A 24,924-nucleotide genomic window follows, 5' to 3' on the forward strand; every position below is an offset into this window, starting at 1 on the left:
TTGTTTCTCCATTGCTGTGACAAAACACTCTGACCATTACCAACTTGGGGAGGAAAGGGTTTATTCAGCTTACATCTCCCAGGTCAGAGTTCATCAGGGAGCCCAGGATGGAGGAATGCTGCTTACTGGCTTGCTCCCCTGGCCCTGGCTCAGCCTGCTTTCTTATGCAACACAGGCCCACCTGCTCAGGGGTGGCACCACCCACAGTGGGCTGGGCCCTCCCACATCACTCATCAAGAACATGCCCAGGCCAGTCCAGTAGAGGCAATTCCCCAGTTGAAGCTCTCTCAACCCGGGTGTGTCAAGTTGACACTAAAGCTATCCAGCACACACCTTTAATCTCAGTGCCTGAGAGGCAGAGGCAGGCAGGTCTCAGTGAAATCAAGACCAGCCTGGTCTTCAGAGAGAGTTCCAGCTGGAGCTACAAGGAGACCCTGTCTATAAATAATAAATAAATAAATAAATAAATCAAAGGCCAACAAAGCAAACAAAAAAGAATAGTATCTTTTGCATTTCTGTCTTAATCTTCAGTTTTCCTAAGAGTAAGTTTGTGTGTGTGTGTGTGTGTGTGTGTGTGTGTGTACTATATGCATGTCTGTGCACATGTGTTCAGGTACACATGCCTGTTTGTTCGTGGGGGATGGGGGGTCCACAATTCAACGTGCAGTGTCTTTCTCTATCCCTCTCCATCTTATTTATTTATTCAGTTTTTAATTAGCATACAAGGTACTGATATTGTTATGGCATTTTTCAAACAAAATGTGTTCTACTAGATTCTTCCCCCTCATCTCCCCCATCCCCTACTCCTATTGTAACTTGCTCCCAATCTCTTTTCCTCTTTTGTATCCCACGTATTCTTTTACTCACCCCTCATCCTTCTTCATCACCTGTTTTTTACCCTCTTTTGGTCTCCTTTCTAGTTTTTTAGGCTTTACCCACATTGGTACAGATGACAGATAGATGATACATAGATAGATGATACATAAACATACACACACACACACACACACACACACACACACACACACACAGGCCTGTACCAGGCCCCCAGGCAGGCACTTGTTTTTAAAAGCCCCATTTGGGTTCCTATAAGGAACCAAAGGTTCAAAGAAGTTAGAAGTCTATAGAATTTGAGCTTAAGTAATCAACTGAACTATCCCTTGGGTTATACTTCTGGGTCTGTGCACAAAAACAATGCCCAGCTATTCAGGTAAGTGGTTATTGCTTATTCCTTGGTGGAGTTTAGGAAATACAATCCCAATAAAGAACATTAAAGGTCTTCACCAGCCCACCTGTCCATAAAAAGCTCCCCTCCCTGAAATGGTCATCATTGGCAAATTCTCCTGCCAGGGTGACTCAACACTCTCAGTGCTTGCAGAATCTCTTGAGGTGAACCTTAGCAAGCAGTAGTAGTAAAAAACTTCACTGGTAGTAATGCATCATCAGGGTTATCTGGTGGGCCAGATAAAATCTTAAGCTTCAGTTTGCCTCTAACTCATGTGGGGCTGGGGGCTGAATCACAGACCATTAGCTGCCACCCCTAAAGTTCTGATTAGGTTAACATGAGGTGGAATTTGCACTTCCAACAAGTTTCAGGGGTGTGCTGATGCTGAAAATACAGGCTTTACCCTCGGAGAATCTCTGCACCGTAATATAGATGCACTTGACTAAGAACCACCACATCATTAGTGCAGCTTACTAGACGTCTCTGAATCAGTCAAGGGTACCCAGAGGGCAGCTACTTGAGTCTTAGGAAGTGGCAGGCAACCTCCTGCTGCAGCCCTCTCCTCTCAGCTTCACAACTGGGAAATGCACACCTAGGCCCCAAGAGCTGACTTCCCACCAAACTACTGAATTTTAAACCTTGGGGCCCTTTCCAAACAAAATCTTTAAGATTTGAAAAGAAGGGGCTGGAGAGATGGCTCAGCAGTTAAGAACACTGGTTGCTCTTGCAGAAGATTCAGGTTCAAATCCCAGCACCCACATGGCAGCTGACAACTGTTCGTAACTCCAGTCCCAGAGGATCCAACAGCCTCTTCTGACCTCTGAGGGCACTGCATGACACAGGTGCACTTACCTACATGCAGGCAATACATGTATACACATAAAATAAAAATAAAAAATTTTTTAAAAAGATTTGAAAAGACGACCATAAACGTACATATTGTTGCAAAGGACTGTGGTCTGAGAGAATATGGACAGACTCCATCTTCCCAAGCTTGGTTGCACCTGCTTGCCTAGGAGCATCACAGCTAAGCAGCTAAGCTTGTTGAATGTGAGGAAGGTGGGGCAGGGAGAGTCAGTCACACCTCGAAACCAATCAGTTGGCCCTAGTTGCACATAGGGGGTGGGGGATGGGGGCTAAGGGTATATAAACTGAAGAAGCTTAGGGAAGGCTTTCATTTTTTGTGTCTTTGGGGAAGCTACCATGTATGCTTGGACGAAGACTTTTCAGTGAGGCCTTAGAGGGAAGCATCCACACTCCTGTAAGTAAACCCTCACCTATTGCTCTGTAAATAAGCCCTATAAACTTACTGGTTTACCAGACTGCAATTTGGTAAAATCATTTCTCAGTTTTTATTTGGGACCAAGGGAGGAGAGGGTAGACATTGTTTGCATACCCTGAGGAGGAATTTTAGCTACACATATCTTTTTATTGTTATTTTTTCGGGGGGGGGTCTTTTTTTGAGATGGGGTCTCCCTGTAGCCCCAGCTGTCTTGGAACTCACTATGTAGACCATGCTGGCCTCGAACTCACAGAGATCCGCCTGCCTCTGCCTCCCGAGTGCTGGGATTAAACGCATGTGCCACAACGCCTGGCTTTTTTTTTTTTTTTGGTCTTTTTGAGACAGGGTCTCCCTGTAGCTCCAGCTGTCCCGGAACTCACTATGTAGACCAGGCTGGCCTTGAACTCACAGAGATCCGCCTGCTTCTACCTCCCAAGTGCTGGGATTAAAGGCATGCGCCACCACGCCTGGCTTTTTTTACTTTTAAAACAATATTTTATTGTTTTTATTTTTTGTGTACGAGTGTACTGCCTGCTTGTATGTAAGTGCACCTGTTTTGTGCAGTACTGGCAAAGAACAGAAGAGGGCATCAAATCCATCAGAACTGGAGTTATGGATGGGTGTTAGCCGCCATGTGGGTGCTGGGACTTGAATCTGAGTCCTTTGCAAAAGTAACCAGTGCTCTTAACTGCTGAGCCATCTCTCCAGGCCCAGAACGTGACTTTTTATATTTGACTTAATGGGTTGTGTGCAGAAATTACAGTTTCGCCAAGTTTTCTTCCTCAACATTTTGGGGAGTTTTCAAGGAATATTTTGATGTTTAGGGAGCTACACATATCTCAAAGTAACCTCAGTCTTCACAAAACTTGGATCTGCCTTTAAGGACCATGCCTATTTACATATGTTTTCTAGGAAGAGAAAAACATTAAAATTTTTCAAGTGTCATAAATATCTTATAACTTGCTTTTATCTCTTAGTAATAATACATGATGAAAGTGTTCTAGATTTCTGCAATTTAAAAATTTTTTTATTTGAAATTTTGTGAATTTCATATAATATGTTTTGATCATATTTAGATCCCCTTCCATATCTGCAAACCTCCTTTCTAACCCCCCACCAAATTTCTGTGTGTGTGTGTGTGTGTGAGAGAGAGAGAGAGAGAGAGAGAGAGAGAGACTATAGAGTCAGGTTTGTGTCCCCCCAGTGCCCTTCGATATGAGTTCATCCACTGGAGCCTGGTCAACATACTAAGTCTCACGATTAAGTGTAACTGAATTTCCCCTTCCCAGCAGTAATTGGTTCTGCACCTTTTTGTTTGTTTTCAGTTGGGTTTTTTCTTATTTATTTATTTATTTATTTATTTATTTATTTATTTATTTGTGAGACAAGGTCTCTCTCTAGCCCCAACTGGCTATGTAGACCAGGCTGGCTCCAATCTCAAAGAGATCTGCCCACCTCTGCTTCCTGAGTGCTGGGACTAAAAGCGTGCACCACCACACCTAGCAAAATTTCGACATTTTAAATAGTTGTGTAATGTGACCCAAAATACATTTAACCTGTCTTTTACTTTAAATACTCTAGTAGCTTCTACTATATTATATATTTAAAAGTATCATCATGGTGTATACCCTTCAAGTAGATAGTTGCCCATCCTCATATCCACAGAATTCCTCCAAGTAGAACAGTTGATACATACTATATGCATTGATTTATATGTGTTCTTATTATATAACATGTAATTTTGAAATTTAGCATAAGTGCTTTCCTGGTCACTGCATATTTTGAAAGTTTATTATTTTGAATGACTAAACATTCTTCACTAGAAATGTAGCAAATTTGCCTCCTCCTCCAATATCTGGACTACTCTCAATTTTTCAGTAACAAATAATACAAAAAATTCTTTCTTTTCACATTATATCCTTAAAACAGCTTTCTTTAAATGGATCAAGAATTATAGGAGTGACCAAGCCAACAGTGGTATTTATAAAACATCGGTTCATAGAAGAGAAAACAGATGTCAGCATGAACAGGAGTCACCATAGGCTTGGGGTATCAAGAGTATCAGAGCCTCAACAAAGCAGAATTCAGGAAACACATGTGCCAGTTAACCAGGAACCATAGCTGAATCCTGCATCTATCGAGGGCTTAGTTGATCACCCTGGACAATTTCTTCCTCCACTAGGAGCAAGTGGTCCAGAATCTTTTGACAAACTATGGTTAAACAAACCACAAGTATAAGAACTGAATAATATTATTACAACATCCTTTAAATGAGGTTGAAGACAGTTGTCCTATCCAAACAGGACCTAAGCATCGTTCTGTTTTGTTTCTGGTAATGAAGCAGTGTTTTTAAATAAATGACAGCCAGGCTCTTACGTGACCAATAAGACACAGGTGCCAGGCAGCATTCTCTTTCTAAGTTTAGGTAATTCCCTGCCCCCAGAATACTGGCTGCTTAATTAGCTTACACAAAGGTCTAAGTTGATAACTGGTCTCTTTGCTGTGATCTTCCAATCACTTGAACTAATACTACAATAATTCCAACTGGGTATAAAACAAGTATTCAGCCTTTTATATCTATGAATTCTACACCCACAAATTTAGATAGCCAAATATTTAGAAAAAAAGAAATAATATCTGTATAGAATATATAGATGGTTTAAAAACTATTGTATTTATTATTTTTATTTTCATGTGTATGAGTATATTGCCTGCATGTATGTGAGTGCACCCGTGTCATGAAATGCCACAGAGATCAGAAGAGGGCTTCAGATTCCCCTGGAACTGGAGTCGAGGACAGTTCATAGCCGCATGTGGGTGCTGGGAATTGAACTCGGGTCTTCTACAAGAGCAGTCGGTGCTCTTAAACGCTGAGCCACCTATCCAGCCCTCTATACAGACTTTTATATATCTATTATTCTTGCTTTTAGTTCCTAAACAATTTAGTATAACAACCACTTGCACAGCACTTTATATCGTATTGGGTATTATAAGAAATCCAGAGATAATATAGCAAAGGGGACTGCATAGGTTATATGCAAATGCTATGTCTTCCATGAGATATTAAGCATCCCCAGAATTTGGATGAACAAATTCTGGAACCAAACCCCCAAGGATACAATGGGATGGATGCTGGGTCATAAATAGGCCAGGCCCTCCAATGATGCTTCTTAATGTCACACAGCACAAACAAATGTGGCAAGTGACTGGTGCTAGGAGCTGGGCTGGGTGCTGTTGGCAGTGCAGGGACAACCATCCCATATCACCTATCAAGTCTAAGACTGCCACCTACCACTTTGACCCACAGGTCCACATTGGGGAGGGGCCAGAGCAGCATTCCAAATGTACTTGAAGATATGGAAATCCACAGTAACAGACTCCCTAGACTCTCATGAGAGTGGGTCTTACTGAATACTAAGTCCAGAAAAATGCAAAATAATCTACCTCCCAGGACACAGACATTCCCCTAGACCCAGTAACCAGCAACCACCATCCAGGGGAAACTGGGCCACACACCTCCCAAAGGGGAAATCATATCCTTTGTTAATTTAAGAAGAGAAAGCAATACCTATGCTCCTTAAATCTCAGTCCCAGTGTGTCTTTTAGGTCCTCCTCTTTTTGCTCCACCTCTCCCCAAAACAGGTCTAACCACTCTGATTTGCATATTCTCTTATCTCTGGCAGCAAAGCTTTTCAGACTGATAATTCGGGCTTGGGCAGTAGGCTTCACTGAAGCATGTTTTGGTCAAAGTTTACCCTTGATTATCAACTTTCAGTTGCCACAGGCAATTGGAACGAGGAATTTGAAATTCAATTCCAGGCCTTCCCTCAATTGGTTGGAATCATCCTGTTTTGTTGTGGCTCTAGACAGCAAACACCTGTGTATACAGCTATGCCTAATTTGGGCCTCCTGGAGCCCAGTCCCCAGGGACAAGTCCTAATTCCCACTTGGCGTTGGTAATCTGGATAAGCACTATGGGTTTTTTAAAACCATGTGATGAACTCTTCTCCCAAGTATCCCTACAGTGTGACCTTATTTAGAAATAGGCTAAGTACAGATATAATTCATTAACAACAAGGTAGGCCGTTAATCAATACAGTGTCTCTCCTAAGGGAAATTTGAATACAGACATGCACACAGTGAAAATGCATTTATGAGGCTGGAGAGATGGCTCAGCAGTTAAGAGCAATGGCTATTCCTACAGAGGAACCTGGCTCCATTCCCATCACCCACATGGTGGCTAACAACCGTCCATAAATCCAGTTCCAGGGGATCTGACACCCTCTTCTGACCTCTGTGGGCATTTCACAACAGGAGTGCATTTACACATATGCAGGCAATATACCCATACACTTAAAATTAAAAAAATAATAAATAAAATATTTTAAAAGGAAAGAAAACACCACTTAAAGATGAAGGTAATATAGATCACGGCAAACCACCAGAAGCTAAAGATACACAGATTCTCCTCACAGTCCTCAAAGAATCTCACTTGGGGCCCCCACAGAGGCACTGGGGAATGATAAATCTGGGTTTAGGCCACTCTGTTTGAAGTCTGCTACCACAGCAACACCAGGAGTTTTCTATGTTACACTTTTTTCAGCTGGAAAATGGGGAAAAATAGTTTTTCTGGAAGAAAGAGGAATAAACAGACAATGGAAATTGCTAGGTGAACACTTGGCAGGGAGAATCACTATTAAATAATTGTTCCTTAAATAGAGGAGTGTCACCTTTTTCTGTCGTTGTTTCCTAATGTTTGCCCCAAGCTGCTGAGTGAAATCCAACTGCAAAAATAATTCCACAGCAGATTTCTCAGCAGATGAGGGACACTTACCCTGGTCCGGCTGGGTGGGGCCACACAAAGAGACCTTCCTTTGTGGACCAACCAGAATCTGGGCTCCTGCTCTCTACTCCACACCCACTCAAATCTCATCCTTTCCTTCCAGCAGCAGCCACCACCCGAGCCTTGGCCCTAGGCCTGGCCCCTAGCTCTAGTTACATTCTCTCAAAACCCCCAATCATCCTACTGCCAAAATATAATCATGTCAAAACTCATTCTCCAGTTTTAACTCACCCCACCCCACCCTGGGTTTTCAGCACTGTACAGAACCACCCTCTGTGAAGCTTTGTTTGCTATTAGCTGTCCATACACACCTTCCTCTTCAATTAAATCTCTTCACTTCTACTTTTGACATCCTAACCTCACCATTACTCTATTAACCGTAACCTGCCAAATCAAGAAGGCCCATCCTAAAGTTCATCTCTTCTATGAAGCTTCCCCTAAACTACTGTTCACACACATCAGAGCTCATTCTGAATGGCAAAAGTCAGTCAGATGATCTTCGCCAGACAATAAATACTTCGAGGCCATTCATTGTTTACACACCACAGACAGCATGCAAACACCAGGCACTGCACTAAGCATCCAGAGCTATGGTTTAGTGGGAATTTATGGTGTGCTAGGTTTTATCTTCTCATGATGATGCTTTAATGGAGGTACCAGTCTCATCTGAGTTACGGGTGAGAAAATTAAAGATCAAAGCAATTATGCAAACTTACCAGTATCAAACAGGTAAAGGCATAAAAATGGGACAAAACAAAACTAGGGACAGACTGAAAACCTAGACCCCAAAGAATTGGATTACAGTACTGTCCATCCAAAAGGAAGTCAAGGGGAGCTTGCCTAGCATGCGTGAGGTAAACTTGGGTTTAATCCCCAGTATTGAAAAAAAGGTAATCTCTCTCTCACACACACACACACACACACACACACACACACACACACACACACATGCACGCACACACGCACATGCTCATTTTATGTGTATGAGTGTTCTGCTTATATGTAAGAGCACTTGTGTTATGCAACACTTGCAGAGGCCAGAAGAGGGAGTGGGATCTCCTGGACAGATGGTTGCTAACCACCATGTGAGTACTGGGAACCCCAGACCTCTGCAAGAGCAGCCAGTGCTCTTCACCACTGAGCCATCTCAGTCCCCTGAGACCGGGATTAAAATTAAATAAGCATGTCTACCATGTGTATGTATAACTCAAATGTCACTCTTATAATAAGGACTTGGATTTTAAATGATATAAAAACTACAGAACTAATTTATCTAACATAAAACGTGATTTGTAAATGTAATCATTACAGTAAAATTTAAGTGGCATAAAAACAGTATTGCTTTTGAGTTCCAGTATCTGATAGCACAAGTATATGGAAAGAAACACAGCAAAAAACATCTGGGAAAAGAAAACAAATAATAAGCTGAGTATGAATGAAGAAGGCAAACGTGGTTACCAAAATGTTAATCAAACTTCAGTCTATCAATAACAGTTCATGTCTAAGAAGTGCAGATTTCACTATTTTCAGTGTCATTTGGGAACGAATCTAAATTTCTACTCAGAATTCTGGGCCCTACAATTTTAGAATTAAACTGTCATTTATGTTCAGATGAAACTAGTTGACCTAATTAGGAACCCTCAGATTTCACAATTTCATAAATTACATGTTGACTGAATACATGAACTCATGGTAACTTAAAGCTAAATTTATAACATGTAATTGGAAGATGACATCATTTCCCAACTTTTCAAAGGAGGTGTGAGATCAGATCATGGTAGTTCCTATCTGTTTAAGCAACCTCAAAATCATGACTGTAATGACAGTCCTTGTTAATGCTACAAGTTATCATATCAGTGAAACCAATAGATAACAAACCTTAAAGGATAAGCTTGACTGATTACTCAGTGCCACCAGTTGATAACATCCATGAGAAGTTGCCATTTCTCACATGGGAAAGGCATTTAAATTCACCTGAAACAGCCTGCTGTGATGAGTTTCCACCAACACAATAATGTTACTGGGCAAGTAGCAACCAACACTCATGTCTGGGTTATAAAAATATTCAAAATTGCCAGGTGTGGTGGCGCACCCCTTTAATCCCAGCACTCAGGAGGCAGAGGCAGGCGGATCTCTGTGAGTTCAAGGCCAGCCTGGTCTACATAGTGAGTTCCAGGACAGCTGGGGCTACAGGGAGACCCTGTCTCAAAAAGATCAAACTGTAGGAAGTCCCTAAAAATTGAGAACATTCTGGAACATCTTTAACATTCAATTTTCAATGAGAATCTGTGGAAATTGCCTGTGGATATGCTGTTTCCAGTATCCTTTGCCCTTTGCCCCCTGACATTCAGCTGGGTTCATGGATGCCAGGTAAAGAACATGTTCTCCTGTTTCCCTTTCAGTTCTGCATGGGGGCAAGTGATTTGTACCCTTTGGTGCACATCTTTTAAAAAGGAAAATTACTTCACTTTCTTCAAAACTTCAATGTTGACCATGCAACCTGGCCAGCAAGCTCAGAAAGTACTGTCCAATGTAATTCTAATGCAAGTTTCTGGGGCCAAGGAGATGGTTCAGTGGTAAAAAGCCCTAACCACACAAGCCTGAAAACTGAAGTTTATACCAGAAATCCACATAAAAAGCCAAATGCAGTGGTGCACATCTGTAATCCCAATACTCTACAGTAAGATTTGAATCAGCAAGAGGAGAACTGCCACAAAGCTGGTTAGCTTGGAGGACGTAGTGCAGAGGCAGACACAAGAACCACTGCTCAACAACCGGGTGGTGAGAAGCTCTCGACCTCCATGTGTGCTGTGGCATGAGTGTACCTGCTCTCTCTTGTGCTCTCTCTCCTCTCTTTCTCTCTCGCACACTCACAAATAAAGTCTGTGATAGGCACATTAAAATAAGTAAACAGGAGGAGGTGAAATTAATTTTACTGGCTGGTAAAATCCAGTAGTCTAGAATATCAGCACTCTGATGCACTATTATTTAAAAATAATAGAAAATGCCTTAAAACATTTAATGTATTTTGGGGGGCAGGGTACAAAGAGTACGGAAATCTGTAACTGTCTTATGTTTATTGCATATCTCAATTTAAACTAGCAGCATTTCAAACGCTCAAGAGCCACATGTGGCTGTGGTTCTCGGGGCCCTTGAGGAAGCTGCAGAGTTGAGCTGCCCTACTGACCCTGGGACTGCTTGAAACTTTCATTTCAGAGGAAAACAGTGCCCGTCATGTTTGAGCCACTATATTTTGTCATTCTGTTACAGCAGCTTAGCCCATCACTAATACATCCAGTGGGATCTCACACCAAGGACCCTGCAGCTTCCTAGTTATGAAATAATTTTTCAAGAATGAATAGATTTATAAGCTAACCCTGATTCTCGTCAAAACGCCTCCCAAAACACAAAGTCTAAAAGCTGCCATTTAAAAAACAAACAAAAACCACCTTAGCACATTTCAAAATAAACATATCCAAAGAAAGAACATGGTGCTCGCTCCTTGCTCCTTAGACTTTTTCTCACTCTGGTCTAGACCTTCCAGCAAAGCGGCCCACTGGGCAGAGCCTAGGAAAGGGCTAGACTACCAGAACATTCAGTTCTGAAGAAAATGAAAATAGAAATCCTTTCAGGCAGTGTTTCCCAAAACAGCAAAAACATTTTCAGCAATGCAATGGAAACTACTCTAACAAATAACTGTGTGGATCAGAATACAGTGACTTTACTTTTTTAAATGGAGGTTAGGGGGGCTGGAGAGACGGTTAAAAGTACATACTGCTCTTGCAAAGAAATCAGAATTTGGTTTCCAGCATCCATGTTGAGTGGCTCACAACCCCTTGTAACTCCAGCTCCAAGGGATCCAATGCTTTCTTCTGGCCTCTGAGGGCACCTGCACTCAGTGCACATACCCAAACACATACACATAATTAAAATACATATACACATAATTAAAATATTTAAATGGAGGTAGAAACTCAAGCAAAAGCAAAGCCCAGACTAACATTTTTAATACATACTGGGCATTTGCTTAATGCTCACCCATCACCATATAAATAAAAATAACCACCTATATCCAGCAAAGATCTTTGGGCAGAAACTCAACTGATAATCTCCACAGCATGATTCAGAAGCAGTTCCTGCTTCACCAGCCAGGAGAGATTGCATAATGAATTTGTCAAACATGAAAACATGTAGGTCAACAATATCCTCATTAAAAATGATCAGGTTGGGGCTGGAGAGATGGCTCAGCAGTTAAGAACACTGGTTGTTCTTGCAGAAGACCTGGGTTTGAATCCCAGCACCCACATGGCAGCTAACAACTGTTCGTAACTCCAGTTCCAGAGGATCTGACGGCATGTCATGGATGCACTTACCTACATGTAGGCAATATACTCATACACATAAAATAAAAAATAATAAATATTTTTTTAAATGATCAGATTAGTAGAGGTGATAAACATTACCACTGAAATCTACCTGATGACTTTATAGACATACACAGGCGCCAAGGTTCCAGTGCAACTGATTATGACTAGTAATAATCAGATGCATATAGATTAGAGATCCATGCGCCAACATCTCAGTATTAGTAGCAAAAACAATGAGTCTTTCTGCAAGGAACAATATATTCTAAAGAAATGGAGACATTTTTTAAAGGTTAAAAAACTCATTCAATTTTATGTCTTATAGGGCTTATACTGAGTTCAATATTGTATAACTGTATTAAGTCAACTGTGAACCTAGAAACTTACAGCCACTTGTGAAAGAGATGTACTCTTGCTCTGGAGTATGTTACTGAATATGTTACATCTATAGTGAAATGCTTCTTCTAATCATGTAGTTATTAAAAATTTAGAAAAAAGATCAGATCATTAATTCATAACCAAAAGACACTGACTCAGATGACTCATTGCTTTGTAGACTATCAGATTTCCCCAAGTTTAGGGGCCAGGGTCTGGGTTTCTTATTGGACTCTGCTGAAAAGTATCAAGCTTAAGGAAGAACCGCAGTTTGGGGTAGCGGTTGAAGCTGTGATCCACTTAACCACCCACTGAGCTCCACAGAGGGGTGTCACTGGCTCCACTGAACAGCAGAAGCAGCATCTAGCCCCTCCCTTCAGAGCTGATCTAAAATGCATGAGGTTGTCAGCAAACAACCCACCAGGATTTTCCCAGATCCTCCACTACCACAGGGAAGGACTCTTGATACGTGAGCTTAGCTGCTACAGGTAAGCTTGGATAACATCAAAGCACTGTACACAATCATTACACAAGTCTTCTCTTTTGGGGAGAGGTTGTTGCTGAGAAATGAACCCAGGGCTTACATAGGCTAGTCCAGAGCTCTACCACTCAGGCTTAGCCCACTGTATATCTATATTCAAGCTTAGGACAACAGAGAAGAATTTATTTTGTACAATTTGAAGATTCAAAATTTAGGAATGCTGATGCTGTGTGTAAGCAGATGTATATAGTCCTTGACAGTGTTAACTATCTATCGGGTGTCTTATAACACCAGCACTGGGGGGGGGGGGCAAATTGGCAAGTACTAGGTTTGATGAAAAACCCTGCATCTAAAAAATAAAAATATAATTGAAAGCAATCAAGGAGGACACTCAACATTGACCTCTGATCTCCACATGTGAACTACAGAAACGCGCACACATGTGTACACATAGGGATACAATACATGCACGGACATGCACACACACACACACGCACACGCACACATGCACGCATAAAGTGTTTGCTCTTATTACTGTGCATTAGGCTGGAGCACCCACTACAAGAGTGTCTTGCTCTTATCTCATTCTGTGAGACAGAATTGTTTGCAAGATGAAAATCTGGTGTCACTAGGTCTTTATAAGACCTTCGCAAAGGCACTAAAAATTGTCATGTCTACTTGGTGGGAACTTGAAAAACTATTCTGAATGGAAATATGTTACAGGTTGAATTGTGTCACCCCCATCTCCAAAACTCTTATGTTGAATTCCTAATGTCTCTACCTCAGAATGTTATCCTACTTAGATTAAGAGGTAAAGTTTAAAGGAAAGAAACCCTACATACCATTCTAGTTTAAGCTGAAGTCGAGGGAATGGGCCCTAATCCAGTAGGACTGGTATCCTTATAAACCTGGCAGTGTGGACACATACATGCACACAGAGAAATGAAGACTAGGGCTGAAGTGGTGCATCCACAAGCCAAAGGTTCTTAGTTAAACCCCCAGAGTCTGGGAGAGGTACACAACAGGCTTTCCCATACAGCCCTCCCCAGGACCAGGCCTACCAACACTTCACAATTCCAGCCTCCAGACCCAATAGACAATACATCTCTGTTGTTTAGGCCACCCACCTGGTTTGTGGCACCTTATTGGAGCAGCCCCAGCCAACTAACACTAGGTGAGATCAGGCAGCAAGAAGATTCTCTGTTTTGAAAAGTCTGACAAGATCTGGAAAATACGAAGCATGACACAACCTACCAGACTTCTCTCCAGAGCTCTACCGGGGTGTCCTGTCTCCATCCACTGGAGTCATCTCTGATACATTTTAAAATTACATCTCTGAGAAAAGAGCCTTAAGCTTGACACTGGCCAAGGCTTGTGAGTCTACAGAGACTTGGATTTTAAATACACCCCCCACCCCGCCCGTGTTGGGGGGGGGGTCGTGGGAGAGGGGGAGGGGGTGACCAGACATCTGCAAGAACTTATTTGAAATGACTAAAACCTCCTTGAAAAAATACCTTGGCAGCAATGTCAGTTTTCGACCTTCATGAGAACTGTTATCTCAACAGGCAACAAATTCAGACCCTGAACTGAGCAGGATGTGTCTGGTTCCTCAAGATTCATGGGCGTGGGCATTTCCTTGGCTGAAGGCTGCAACAGTCGGTAGCTGCTACATAAAGGTATACCATCAATTTAATCTTTTGTGAATCCAGCTGTTTTAAACTGGCTGCTGTGATTTTTTTTTTAATGCAATGTCCACTGCCTCCCTATTACAATGCAAAACATAACTGAAAATAAATCCTTTACAAAAGTAAACATACACCCACAAAGTAAACTGTAAAGCCCTTCATCACACTGGAGTAGCAGTTCTCAAGATTTGTTACAAAGATCTTTCAATCCTATTTCCCATCCCTCAACCTCCACCCATTTCACAAAAGCGCTAAAAATTGGCATTTGCGAGGAAATTCCAGAGGCCAGAACTTTTCATTAGCCAAGGGAAATCCTAACCTTTCTGGACTCATTTCTCATGATGACAGAGGATCGTTCCTCGTGGAACCACATGCCAATTACTGTTGTTCCTCGTGGAACCACATGCCAGTTGCTGCAAATATTTAAAGAGGTAAAGAAGCCATTTGCAAACTAAAAGATTAAATAATGTATACAGCCATAAGAGATATAAATAATGAGGCTTTAGAACTCTTGGCTTATTTTGTAAGGATGAAAGTCCGCCTATTCATCTTAAAAATTAAAATGAATACTTCAGAGCATTTTTACTGAAATCCTCAGAGCGATGCCAAGGCACTCTCCTGGATTCCTGAAATCTTACTATTCCACATTGTCAAGGACAACTTTTGAGAGTCAATATGCTGAACCTCCCCTACCCGCAACCTTCCAGTCACTCCTCCCACACATACCCATATACAAGGCCTGGGTGAAGTGCCACCTTCACAGCGCTCCCCAAATTCTTCCCTTTACAGTGACTCATCCCTCTCAAAACTGAGAACATTTGTCACCAGGCTTTATAGTCTAACAGCTAGTCCTATCATCTGGTTTTTGTTTTCTGGCAGTGCTAGGCTCACCTTGAAGGTGTTTATAATCCATTTGTGTTTTGTTGTCATTTTCTGCTGCCTGTGCTTTTTCTTTCCTACTGAGGTTTAGCAGCTTCTTGGAGTCGGGGAGGGGGGATTAGACATTCACAGCATAGCCAAGGCTATCCCTGAACTCCCAATCCCTCTGCTTTCGTGTTCTGTGTGTTAGAATGACAGGTTTGCAACACCAAGCCCAGCTTTTCAGACAAAAAACATACTTTGCATTTCTTTTCCATCTTCTAGTGTCTAGTGCAAGGATAAGGATTCCCAAAACCAAGTTATAAATGTAAAGTGAAAAATGGTATCTGCTATAGAGAGTCCTCTGTGACTGTCTGTGGGGTCCCAAATATATTTAGGAGTCAAAGCAACACAGTGACACTATCTAACCACAGCCCATAATCATACTCAGTCCCCCCAGGACACGCTCCTAACCTGCCCTAGACCACCCTAGTCAGGGAGTCAAGTATTCCAGAAAGCACTCTGATAACATCTCCACCTGCACAATGGTCCTGGAGTAGCAGAGTGACCTGAAGGCCATCCACAGGGGACTCCTCAGGGCTTCTCTTATCCTTTTTGCTTATTTCTGAGTTTTCTTCTCAATGGCCAGAAACTGACCTGGCTACAGCCCTAACAGACACAGCCTGGCTGAAACACTATCAGGCAGTGGGTCACCTGCCTTCTCTTTATGTAAGTGTGAACCTGATCTGCTATCCTCAGCTGCCTACTCCCAAAAACACAAAGAGCTCTTTCTTCCCTTTCTCCCTCACAAAGACAAGCAGGAACATGGGCCAGCTGATGGCTTAGGATACTTGAGAGACACCACACGCTTCAGTAAAGATTATAGTTTGGCTCATTTCATTGGACATAATCGTTTGTAAACTTGCTTTGTGTGTGAGAGAGAGAAGTAATACATACATATATATATATCCTGAGCACCTGCTCATCTTCCATAATTCTTCAAATTCCCCTAAGAAGAATTCTTCAAATTCTCCTAAGAATTGCCTGGGGTTTTATTAGTCAAAGACAGACAGATATATACACACACACACACACACACATGTAGATACACTAAAAACCTCAAAGTAAAAGATGTAACCTAAAAAGGCCTTATCCACTCATTCCCTGCTCTGTTTCCTTCCTACCCTGGAGCCTATAAACTGTTAGGTCCTTTTTTTTCTTTTCTGTGAGTTTCTTAGTAGGGTGAAGAAGCACTGACCAAGTTATCTCCTAAGCATCAGGTCCTGAGGCGTATCTGACCTCCATTAATGCATTTAACCTTCATAGCAGTGTGAGGCTAATAGTACAGACTGCCTCCCCCATGAGGAACCCTTGTCTAAGGTGACAAACCTCAATCCAAGTTCAAAGTTGCTTTTACAAAAGGCTGCCTAGATCACTCACCCCATTTCATTAAACCATAATCTCTACCCCAAGTAATATACTCAAGAAACTTGGATTTCACTGGGCATGGTGGCACACACCTTTAATCTTGGCATTTGGGGGGCAGAAGCAGGCAGATTTCTTTGAGACTGAGGCCAGCTTGGTCTACATAGTGAGAGAAAGAAGGCAAAAGAAGGAAGGGAGGGAGGAAGGAGGAAGGGAGGGAGGAAGAAAACTTGGGACGTCCAATACCTAGGTGCAAAAACTGGTTCCCCAACTTAAAACTACAAGGATCTATTGAAATTGCTGTACCTCTCTAGGCTTCAGCTTCTTCATCTGAAAAATGGGCTCAGTTATAAAACCTACCACATAAGCTTTGTGGCAAGAATGACTGAATTTCATATCAAGAGCTTAGCAGACTACTTGGTGGTCACTTGCTATGGTCACAACTGTCATATGGCTGGTTAACAAACAGGGACCTGAAGGTTTTCTTTTTTGTTTTTATTTCCTCCACTTAGCTATGCAGTGATGTAGCTTGGGGAAAAACTTTGAATTTGGGAAGCCATGTAAATTGTTCTGGCTCCCTTAACCAATTTCCTTTGCTCTCCTCCCCAGGGCTGCTCCTTGAACATTCTTAACACCCACTGCCAAAACCAAGGTTTTTTTCTTTAAACCAAAGCCTTTTTTTTCCCTGTCAAATCTCAGAAGCTTTAACTAGTGCTATTACTGTGAACTTTTTTTTTTAATCATGGAAATATTTCAGTTTTTATTTAAAAATTAGACTCCAACAGCACCCGCTCTATTGCCACCCGTTTTAAAATTTTAAACCAGTTGTATGTGCCTATCATCCTCCTGCCCTTGTTCATACCATGAACTCCAGATGATGAAATTTTGCTAAAATATTCTCAATGTGTATAGTTGGAGACAATCCAAATTCCCTTGGAACAAGCTTTTTTTTTCTTGGCAGTCCTGGAAACTAGACAAACACTCCACCACTGAAGCTACATTTCCAGCCCAAATTCCCTTATCGCACAATTTATAAACTCGTATCTGCTGAAGTGGACAACTGCCCATGACTTGCCTTTTCCTCTTTCATTTATTTATTTAGTTTTGGTCTTTTTGAGACAGGGTCTCCTTGTAGACCCAGCTGGCCTGGACCTAGCCATGTAGACCAGGCTGACCTTGAACTCACAGAGATCCACCTGCCTCTGCCTCCCGAGTGCTGGGACTAAAGCGTGTGCCACCACGCCCAGTTTTCTCTTTAACTGAAACCAAAGAAAATATGCAGGCTTGGTAACACTGGCCAGCAGATGACCAGGGTGAAGGCTTCTTTGGGGAGGGGCAGCTCAAAAAGTTGCATGACTGAAGCTCTTTGTAGCAAATGGTTATTAGCTCCTTGACCCCGGGCCAAGTCTGAGTTTTAAGAGTGAAGTCTACCTTAAGCGTGAAGTCAATTTTTTTCTAAGATTTCTTTTTAGCTTGCTCTTTAAATGAGACAGTATTTTATAGTCATCCCCAAAGCATCTTGTCTGTCCTGGGTCTTATCAGAGCAATAAGCTACATGTCACAACAGTCTTAGGAGATAAGCTTCATCCAAAGTAGGTAGGTATGCATGTAGCATGCAGCCATAAAAGACATGGCCTCATTTATTACAAAAATGCAGCTGTGCTAACCTGTCAAAGTAAAATTCATGGCAAAGCAAGAACACTCAGGCTCACCTTTAATTACCTAATTTTAAGTAATAACGGAACAAGCCTGTTTTGAGGGTGACTTATCTGGGCTTCCATCTAATACTCCTCCATGAATGTCTCCCATCCAGCAATGTTGTTTTAAGCTTTGGAATGCATCTTACAAGACTGAGATCCCAGCAGGGTTTAGGAGGCCACCTTTTATGAAAATATCTCTGTGTAACTCTTCTGCTGTGCTGTTTTTCCCAATTTTCTCTGATGGGAGACTTTCATAATTCTGACACTATAAGCAGTTCCTCCAAGTCTTTTATGGATAGGCTCTCCAGGAATTCAGAAGTGGAGGTACAGGGAAAAATGAATTATTACTATTTTACAATGAAAGCCTTAACAGATAGTCATAATTTCTTTTTTTTTTTTTTTTTTTTTTTTTTTTTTTTTTTTTTGTTTATTCTAGGCTAGAGACGGGGTCTCCCTGTAGTCCCAGCTGTCCTGGAACTTGCTCTGTAGATCAGGCTGGCCTCGAACTCACAAAGATCACCTGCCTAGGCCTCCCAAGTGCTGGAATGAAAGGCGTGCGCCACCACGTCCAGCTAGTCATAATTTCTCAAAGACAGAAATCAACCATCCTAATATGGTTACTTAACCATGTTAGTAGGTGAACACTCAGAAGGCTGAGGCAAGAGGATGGCCTGAGATAAAGGCCAGCCTTGGCTACAAGGACCTTTCTTAAAAAAGAACAAATAAAACCTACTAAAATTAATAATACATGTAAATTAAAATAATAAAAGTGACATTCTAAGTCAGGATTTTGGTAGCTTTGGAAACACTGAAGTTTTTTACTGATTCTTTAAAAATATTTAATTTGACTATTCCTTTCATGACATGACACAGTCATGAAGAATTTATTATAGGTTGTTTTTGAAAGCTGTACACACAAAAGTAAGGAGCCTAAATATGCTCACTGACAGACGTCACTCTGAGCTGGCGCCTAGAGCTTAGGGAATCTGTAGTTTATTAACTCAGAACCTTATCAGGGCAGGGGCAGGCTGTTTCTGTAGCCCCGAAGAGCAGGGCAGAGCAGCCAGACCATGAGTCACAGTGGACTTACATCACTCTTCCTGAACTTCGCTTTCAGGCTCTTCATGGTTAGTCCACTCAGCCTTCCAAAGTCCTAGGAGATTTGTCAACACCTATGTAGAGGAAAAAAAAAAATAATAATAATGAATGAACAGCGGTTTCTAAATAAACACTACAGATTTTCTCCCCTAACTTTGTTACAACACTGGGCCACGAGCAGGAGACGGTTGGGCAGAGATGGTGGTCACACAGCAGCTGGGAAGCAATCAAGACGTACGCTCTTCCCGCACTTCATACATAGACTCCTTCAGACCTATTGGCGATTTCAAATTAGAAAAAAAAAACAAAAAAAAAAAACCTTGTCTTCTCATTTATTTTAACTGACATATAAAAAGTATATATACTTACCACATGACATTTAGAAATATGGCTATATTATGGAATGGCAAATGTAGTTAATTAACCTACACATTTCTTCACACATTTATCACTACACTGTGATGAGAATGCTTAAGCCGTAGCAATTTTCAAGTACACAGACCGTCATCTACTATAGGCGCCATATTATACAACACGGCTCTTAAACTTATTCTTCCTGTCAAATGGAAATGTATCTTTTGATCAGCATTTACTCAGTCCTCCATCTCCTCACCACCAATCCTGGAAAAAAATCTTTTACTCCCAGCTTCAACGACTTAAGACTTTTTAGATTCCACACACAAGTGAGTTCCCAAGCATTAAAAGTAGAACAACATTAAGTTACAGCTTAACTATCCGCTTTGCTCTGGCTGGGATGTGGTTTGCCCCCAAGGATTCGTGGGTCGGAAGCTTGGTGATGTGGGAGGTGATGGAATCTTTAAGAGGTGGGCCTAGTGGGAGGTCTTTGGGTCACTGGGAGTGTGCTCTCAGAAAGGAATGCTGGTCTTCTGGGATGAGTTCTTTCAACTCAGTTGTTATTAAAAAAAAAAAAACCAAAGCTTGACTTTCCGGAAATATGAGCCTTCAGTTTTGCACATGCTCATGTTCCCAATATTATCATCACTACAAGGCCTGGACTGTAGCTTAGCTAGAGTGAAGTATGCCTTTGACCCTCTCCAACTGTGCACTAATGATCCTTCTTTCTTGATAATGTGACCTAGCCACAGGTATTTCATTATGGTAACAAAAACCAGACTAATGCATGTCTACTGAAGTAACTCCTCTACATCTCCTTCATTTTGCAATTATACCTTTAACTTCCTTTTGAAAGCTGCAGTAGTGGAAAATGATAAGGAAAACAGCCTGTATTCTAGATGCCATTTACTCCTTATTTATTTTTCCAGTGTTTGTCTACCTCCCCTGCTCCTCTTAAATGCAGTGTAGTTAGCAGAAAATGCTAGGAACAGCATAATCTCCCTCATCAAATACTTGATTCCTCAGGGGAACCCACTCTAAACAACTTAAGACTCTCCAGGTCCTTGAGATGCAGGAATTCTACGTTGGGTTGGGAGAGTCTTCAGCAATTATTTCACTTACGAGAACTCTGTGAAGTCCTCTGAAAACAAATGTAATTTTTTTCTGAGTGGTGTGTGTGTGTGTGTGTGTGTGTGTGTGTGTGTGTGTGTGTTATAATTTTTCAGAGAAGAAGCTTCTTAGTTTTCACAGGATTCTGCAAGGTATCTATCATTCTTCCAAAGTCAAGGCTACATGGCTGGGTAGAGCATTTGCCCAGCATGTGCAGGACTCAGGGTTGGGTCTCCAGCACACACGCATGCACACACACACGCACACACACATGCACACACACACACAAAGTCAAGATATTAAGAAACTTGTCTGGCCAGGCATGGTAGCACATGCCATTAATCCCAGCAATCAGGAGGCAGAGGCAGGCAGATGTCTATAAGATCAAAGCTAGTCTGGGCTACACAGGGAGTTCTAGGCCAGGTGGGGCTACAGGGAGACCATGTCTCAAAAAACAATTGCCTATACAGCTTTGTCCTATACAGCTTCATAATCAAAGCCAAAAGGCCAAAGTCTGTGTCAGCACATGGTGTAGAATTTGTCTTTTTCCTTATCCCTAAAAAAGGTGCAATGTGGAACTTTTCCATGTAGACTAAAAACAGTCAAAGTACATTTAGGTCAGAAAGGCAAAATAATCCAGGTGAAATTCCTACCAGGGCAAGTACTCCATAAACTTGTCAGTTTCAAGCTGCACCTGACAGGAAGTAAGAACAGATGAGCTTGCAGGCAGCAGCACCATTCCGCTAAACTAAGGAAGGGCTGCCAGCCATGTAATACACCATGCCATAACTTTTAAAGCCTCTCAAGCCCATCTTGTTCTCTCAACATTCTCATCATTCGGAACAAGCATGATCTAAGAAGTCAGAAGTGGGGTAGATGCAAGCTAAATGGCTCTACTCATCAACCAATGTCTTCGTGGCTGCCTCCAGAAGTCACCTGCATACTGCTTCCGGGATTCTAGTGTGTTACCATTCACCACTGCTCTGCCATCGAGCTGAGTCCTTGGACAAACGGCATGAAAACCAAGTCATCACACAATTCTTCGATGGCATCATCTGGAGGCCAAACCATCACTGACTGAGGCCTCTCACGTTCTTTTGATTTCCCAGATTCCACCCAAGTAACAGAATGCATGTTGCCTTGGAAACTGTACACACTGTAATTACAGAGTTAATTGCTAAGGACTTAATCATAGAGAACCTAGAATAGCCATACATGGAACAAGAACAAGGCACACACTTGTCAAAGTGGACCTCGTTTCCTCATTTATAAACCTAAATTGAGCTGTACTTTCCATGTCAAAACAATTCACCTTTTGATGAAATGACTGAAAAATAGAAATAACGGTAATCAAACACTACCAAACTGTCCCTGGGCCATGGTTTCTATACCAACTATTTCCAAACAATGGAAACTACCCTTCAAATTTCATTCCTTCTACCGTCTGGAAATAACTAAGGAGAAAGACCAAATCAATGCAGTGGAAAGGGAAAGAGAAGCCACAGCTGGGTTAAGCCACAAATTGTGTGGCCCACCAAGGCAGAACCAGCCAAAGCATTCCTTCATTCATAGAACACGAGGTCTTAGGCAACAGCGGGTAAGACTTTTTTGTTTGAGGTCACAGGGGTTGCATGGGCGTTTGGTTAGTTTTATGTGTGTGTATTTGGATTTGGCTTTCTTTTTTTATAAAGCCTGGCAGTGGGAAGTATGTGAACCTCATTTAAAAAGAATAAATAGAGTAATAAAGTAATAAATTCCAAAAGTTCCCGGGGGGAACGAGCCTACTAAATGAACGTGCTAAATAAACATCTTCATGGAGTCCAGGGCTTGAGTATATAACAGCTGGGTGGCCCATGGGTATAACTTCAAGAGGAGAGAGATGGGTGCTGAGAGGAAAGAAGTGCTGAAAACAGAATACCGCCCTAGAAACAAGACCTCTGGCTGGGTGTAATTAAGAATTATTGGTCCTGGGGACTGGAGGGAATGGTTCAACAGTTAAGACCACTGGCTGCTCTTCCAAAGGACCCCAGTTCAGTTCCCAGCACCCACATGGTAGCTAACAACAGTCTAACTCCAATTCCAGGAGATCTGATGCCCTCTTCTGGCATCCCTGTGTACTGCACACACACACGGTGCATTTACATTCTGGAAGGCATGACTCTCATACACATAAAATAAACTGTTTTAATTTTTTAAAAAGCTGTTGATCCTGGTATTTATAAAAGAAGTTAACACTGTAGGCCATGCCTAGTGGGAAGTCACCTGGTCTCTGGTTGATGTTGAGTCTACTCTGTCCCAGCATCTGCTTTTCCTGAAGATGACTTGGAAGTAAATCACAACTTGCCTTCAGTAGTTCAGTTGGGTTTTACAGCTCAAATTCCAATACACAGGCTTGGCTAGTTTATCTTGGGACATCCAATTGCATTGGATGCAATGGCACATTAATGGTACTCCTTGGAAAAGTCACTTGAGATGCCTATTTCAAACTAGTCATGCTTATTTTATTGGATGTTTATTACAAAGGAACCACAATGAGACAGTTGTACAGCAGCCTCACTGGAGTATGTACAGAAAGATAACACATCTGTGGAACAATAACCTAAACTAATTCTCCCACTTCAAGCAGAATACAGAGCACTTACCCACTGAGCAGAAATAGCTTGCTACCTGCTCAATTTAAAATAAAGTCACTAAAACATGTCATCTGTCATTAGCTGCCAATCATCACATGATGGACACCGTATTAATCACAGGGGATGGAGCAATAGAGAGACACAGCCATTTCCTCTCATATGAAAGATCAGGTGCAACACAGTATTTATTAACTCTCTTCCCTTTAACAACATCAGCATAATTCTCAGGGAAGAGTTATCACATGCTCTTTATCTGATATAATTAAAACCTGAATCAAAATATCTTGATACTAGTCTACAAAGTTTGACCATAAACAAAAACTTAGACTTACAGTGCTTAGGAGGCAGAGGCAGGCAGATCTCTGTGAGATGAAGGCCAGCCTGGTCTATATAGCAATGCCAGGCCAGCTGAAGCTACAGGGAGACCCTGTCTTGAAAAGACAAAAAAAAATTGTATTTATCATTTTTGTTTTATGTGTATGAGTGTATCGCCTGCATGCATGTGAGTGCACCCATGTCGTGCAATGCTGCAGAGGTCTTCAGATTCCCCTGGAACTGGATTAAGGACGGTTTGTAGCCACCATGTGCTTCCCAGGTCCTCGAACAGGCTGGCCTTGAACTCACAGAGATCCACCTGCCTCTGCCTCCCGAGTGCTAGGATTAAATGCATGCACCACAAGGCCCGGCTTAAATAATATATATTTTTTAAATGTATAATTGTTTGGGGTTCCTTTGAGGATGATAAAATATTTATTTTCCTGATGATTGTACAACCAAATGATAAGATTATACACTTCCAGGGCAAGACTGAATGTTACAATGACATCTCAACAAAGCTGTTACTCTTTTTTTTAAGAACAAAAAGAAAACAAAAGGTCAGTCTCCATTATGCCTCCAATTCTTAGAATTGGGCATATTCTAAGTTAGAAACCTTCAGAATGATTTCAAAGGAACTTCAAAAGAGCATAGCTGTTTTCTCACATCCCACCACCTATTCGAAGTAGTAAGCTCATCCTACTCCCACTCAATATGGCCCAGGGACCATTTTCTTGGAGTCCCATTCAGGTGTCAGGTGAAATTCTTCAGGTTATTTGGATGTACAACTGGATGGCGAAGACCATTCTAGATTCAGTGATAATCTAACAATTTACACTCATCCAAACAAGTCTAGACACTGTTCGAGTGTCTAAGATCACTATTTCTGAGTATCTACTATGTTTGAATCTTTCACACTACAGGGATAGGGGCAGGAGGCAGGGGTGAGAGGGAGATGATTCCCGATGTTCAAATTCTATGTGAACAATTAGCTGGTCATGCATGGCCAGTAGGCAGATAGTGGCTACATACATACATTTTTAGTTTTTGAATTACAAAGTCTTAGAACCTGACAGACCACATGGCAGGACTCAAAGGCAATGGTTTAAAGTAATTTCGTTTTGAATTACCACAGAAGGAGCAAAGTAAATAGCATGGTCCTCTGGGTAATATTTG

General features: G+C 41.7%; 1 protein-coding gene across 2 annotated transcripts in view; it reads right to left on the reverse strand.

The window, feature by feature from the left end:
- Rai14 (retinoic acid induced 14) overlaps nucleotides 1–24,924 on the reverse strand; it is a 149,135-nt gene that overhangs the window by 103,077 nt on the left and 21,134 nt on the right. For both annotated transcript variants that reach the window (XM_029564638.1, XM_017798765.2), the window contains exon 2: nucleotides 19,329–19,410. In XM_029564638.1, coding sequence (XP_029420498.1) covers nucleotides 19,329–19,364 — 36 coding nt within the window. In that variant the 5' untranslated portion in view covers nucleotides 19,365–19,410. The remainder of the gene's footprint in view (nucleotides 1–19,328; nucleotides 19,411–24,924) is intronic.

Source organism: Nannospalax galili, unplaced genomic scaffold (genome assembly GCF_000622305.1).
Source record: "Nannospalax galili isolate Female #2095 unplaced genomic scaffold, S.galili_v1.0 scaffold150, whole genome shotgun sequence".
In the NCBI taxonomy this organism is placed as follows: domain Eukaryota; kingdom Metazoa; phylum Chordata; class Mammalia; order Rodentia; family Spalacidae; genus Nannospalax; species Nannospalax galili.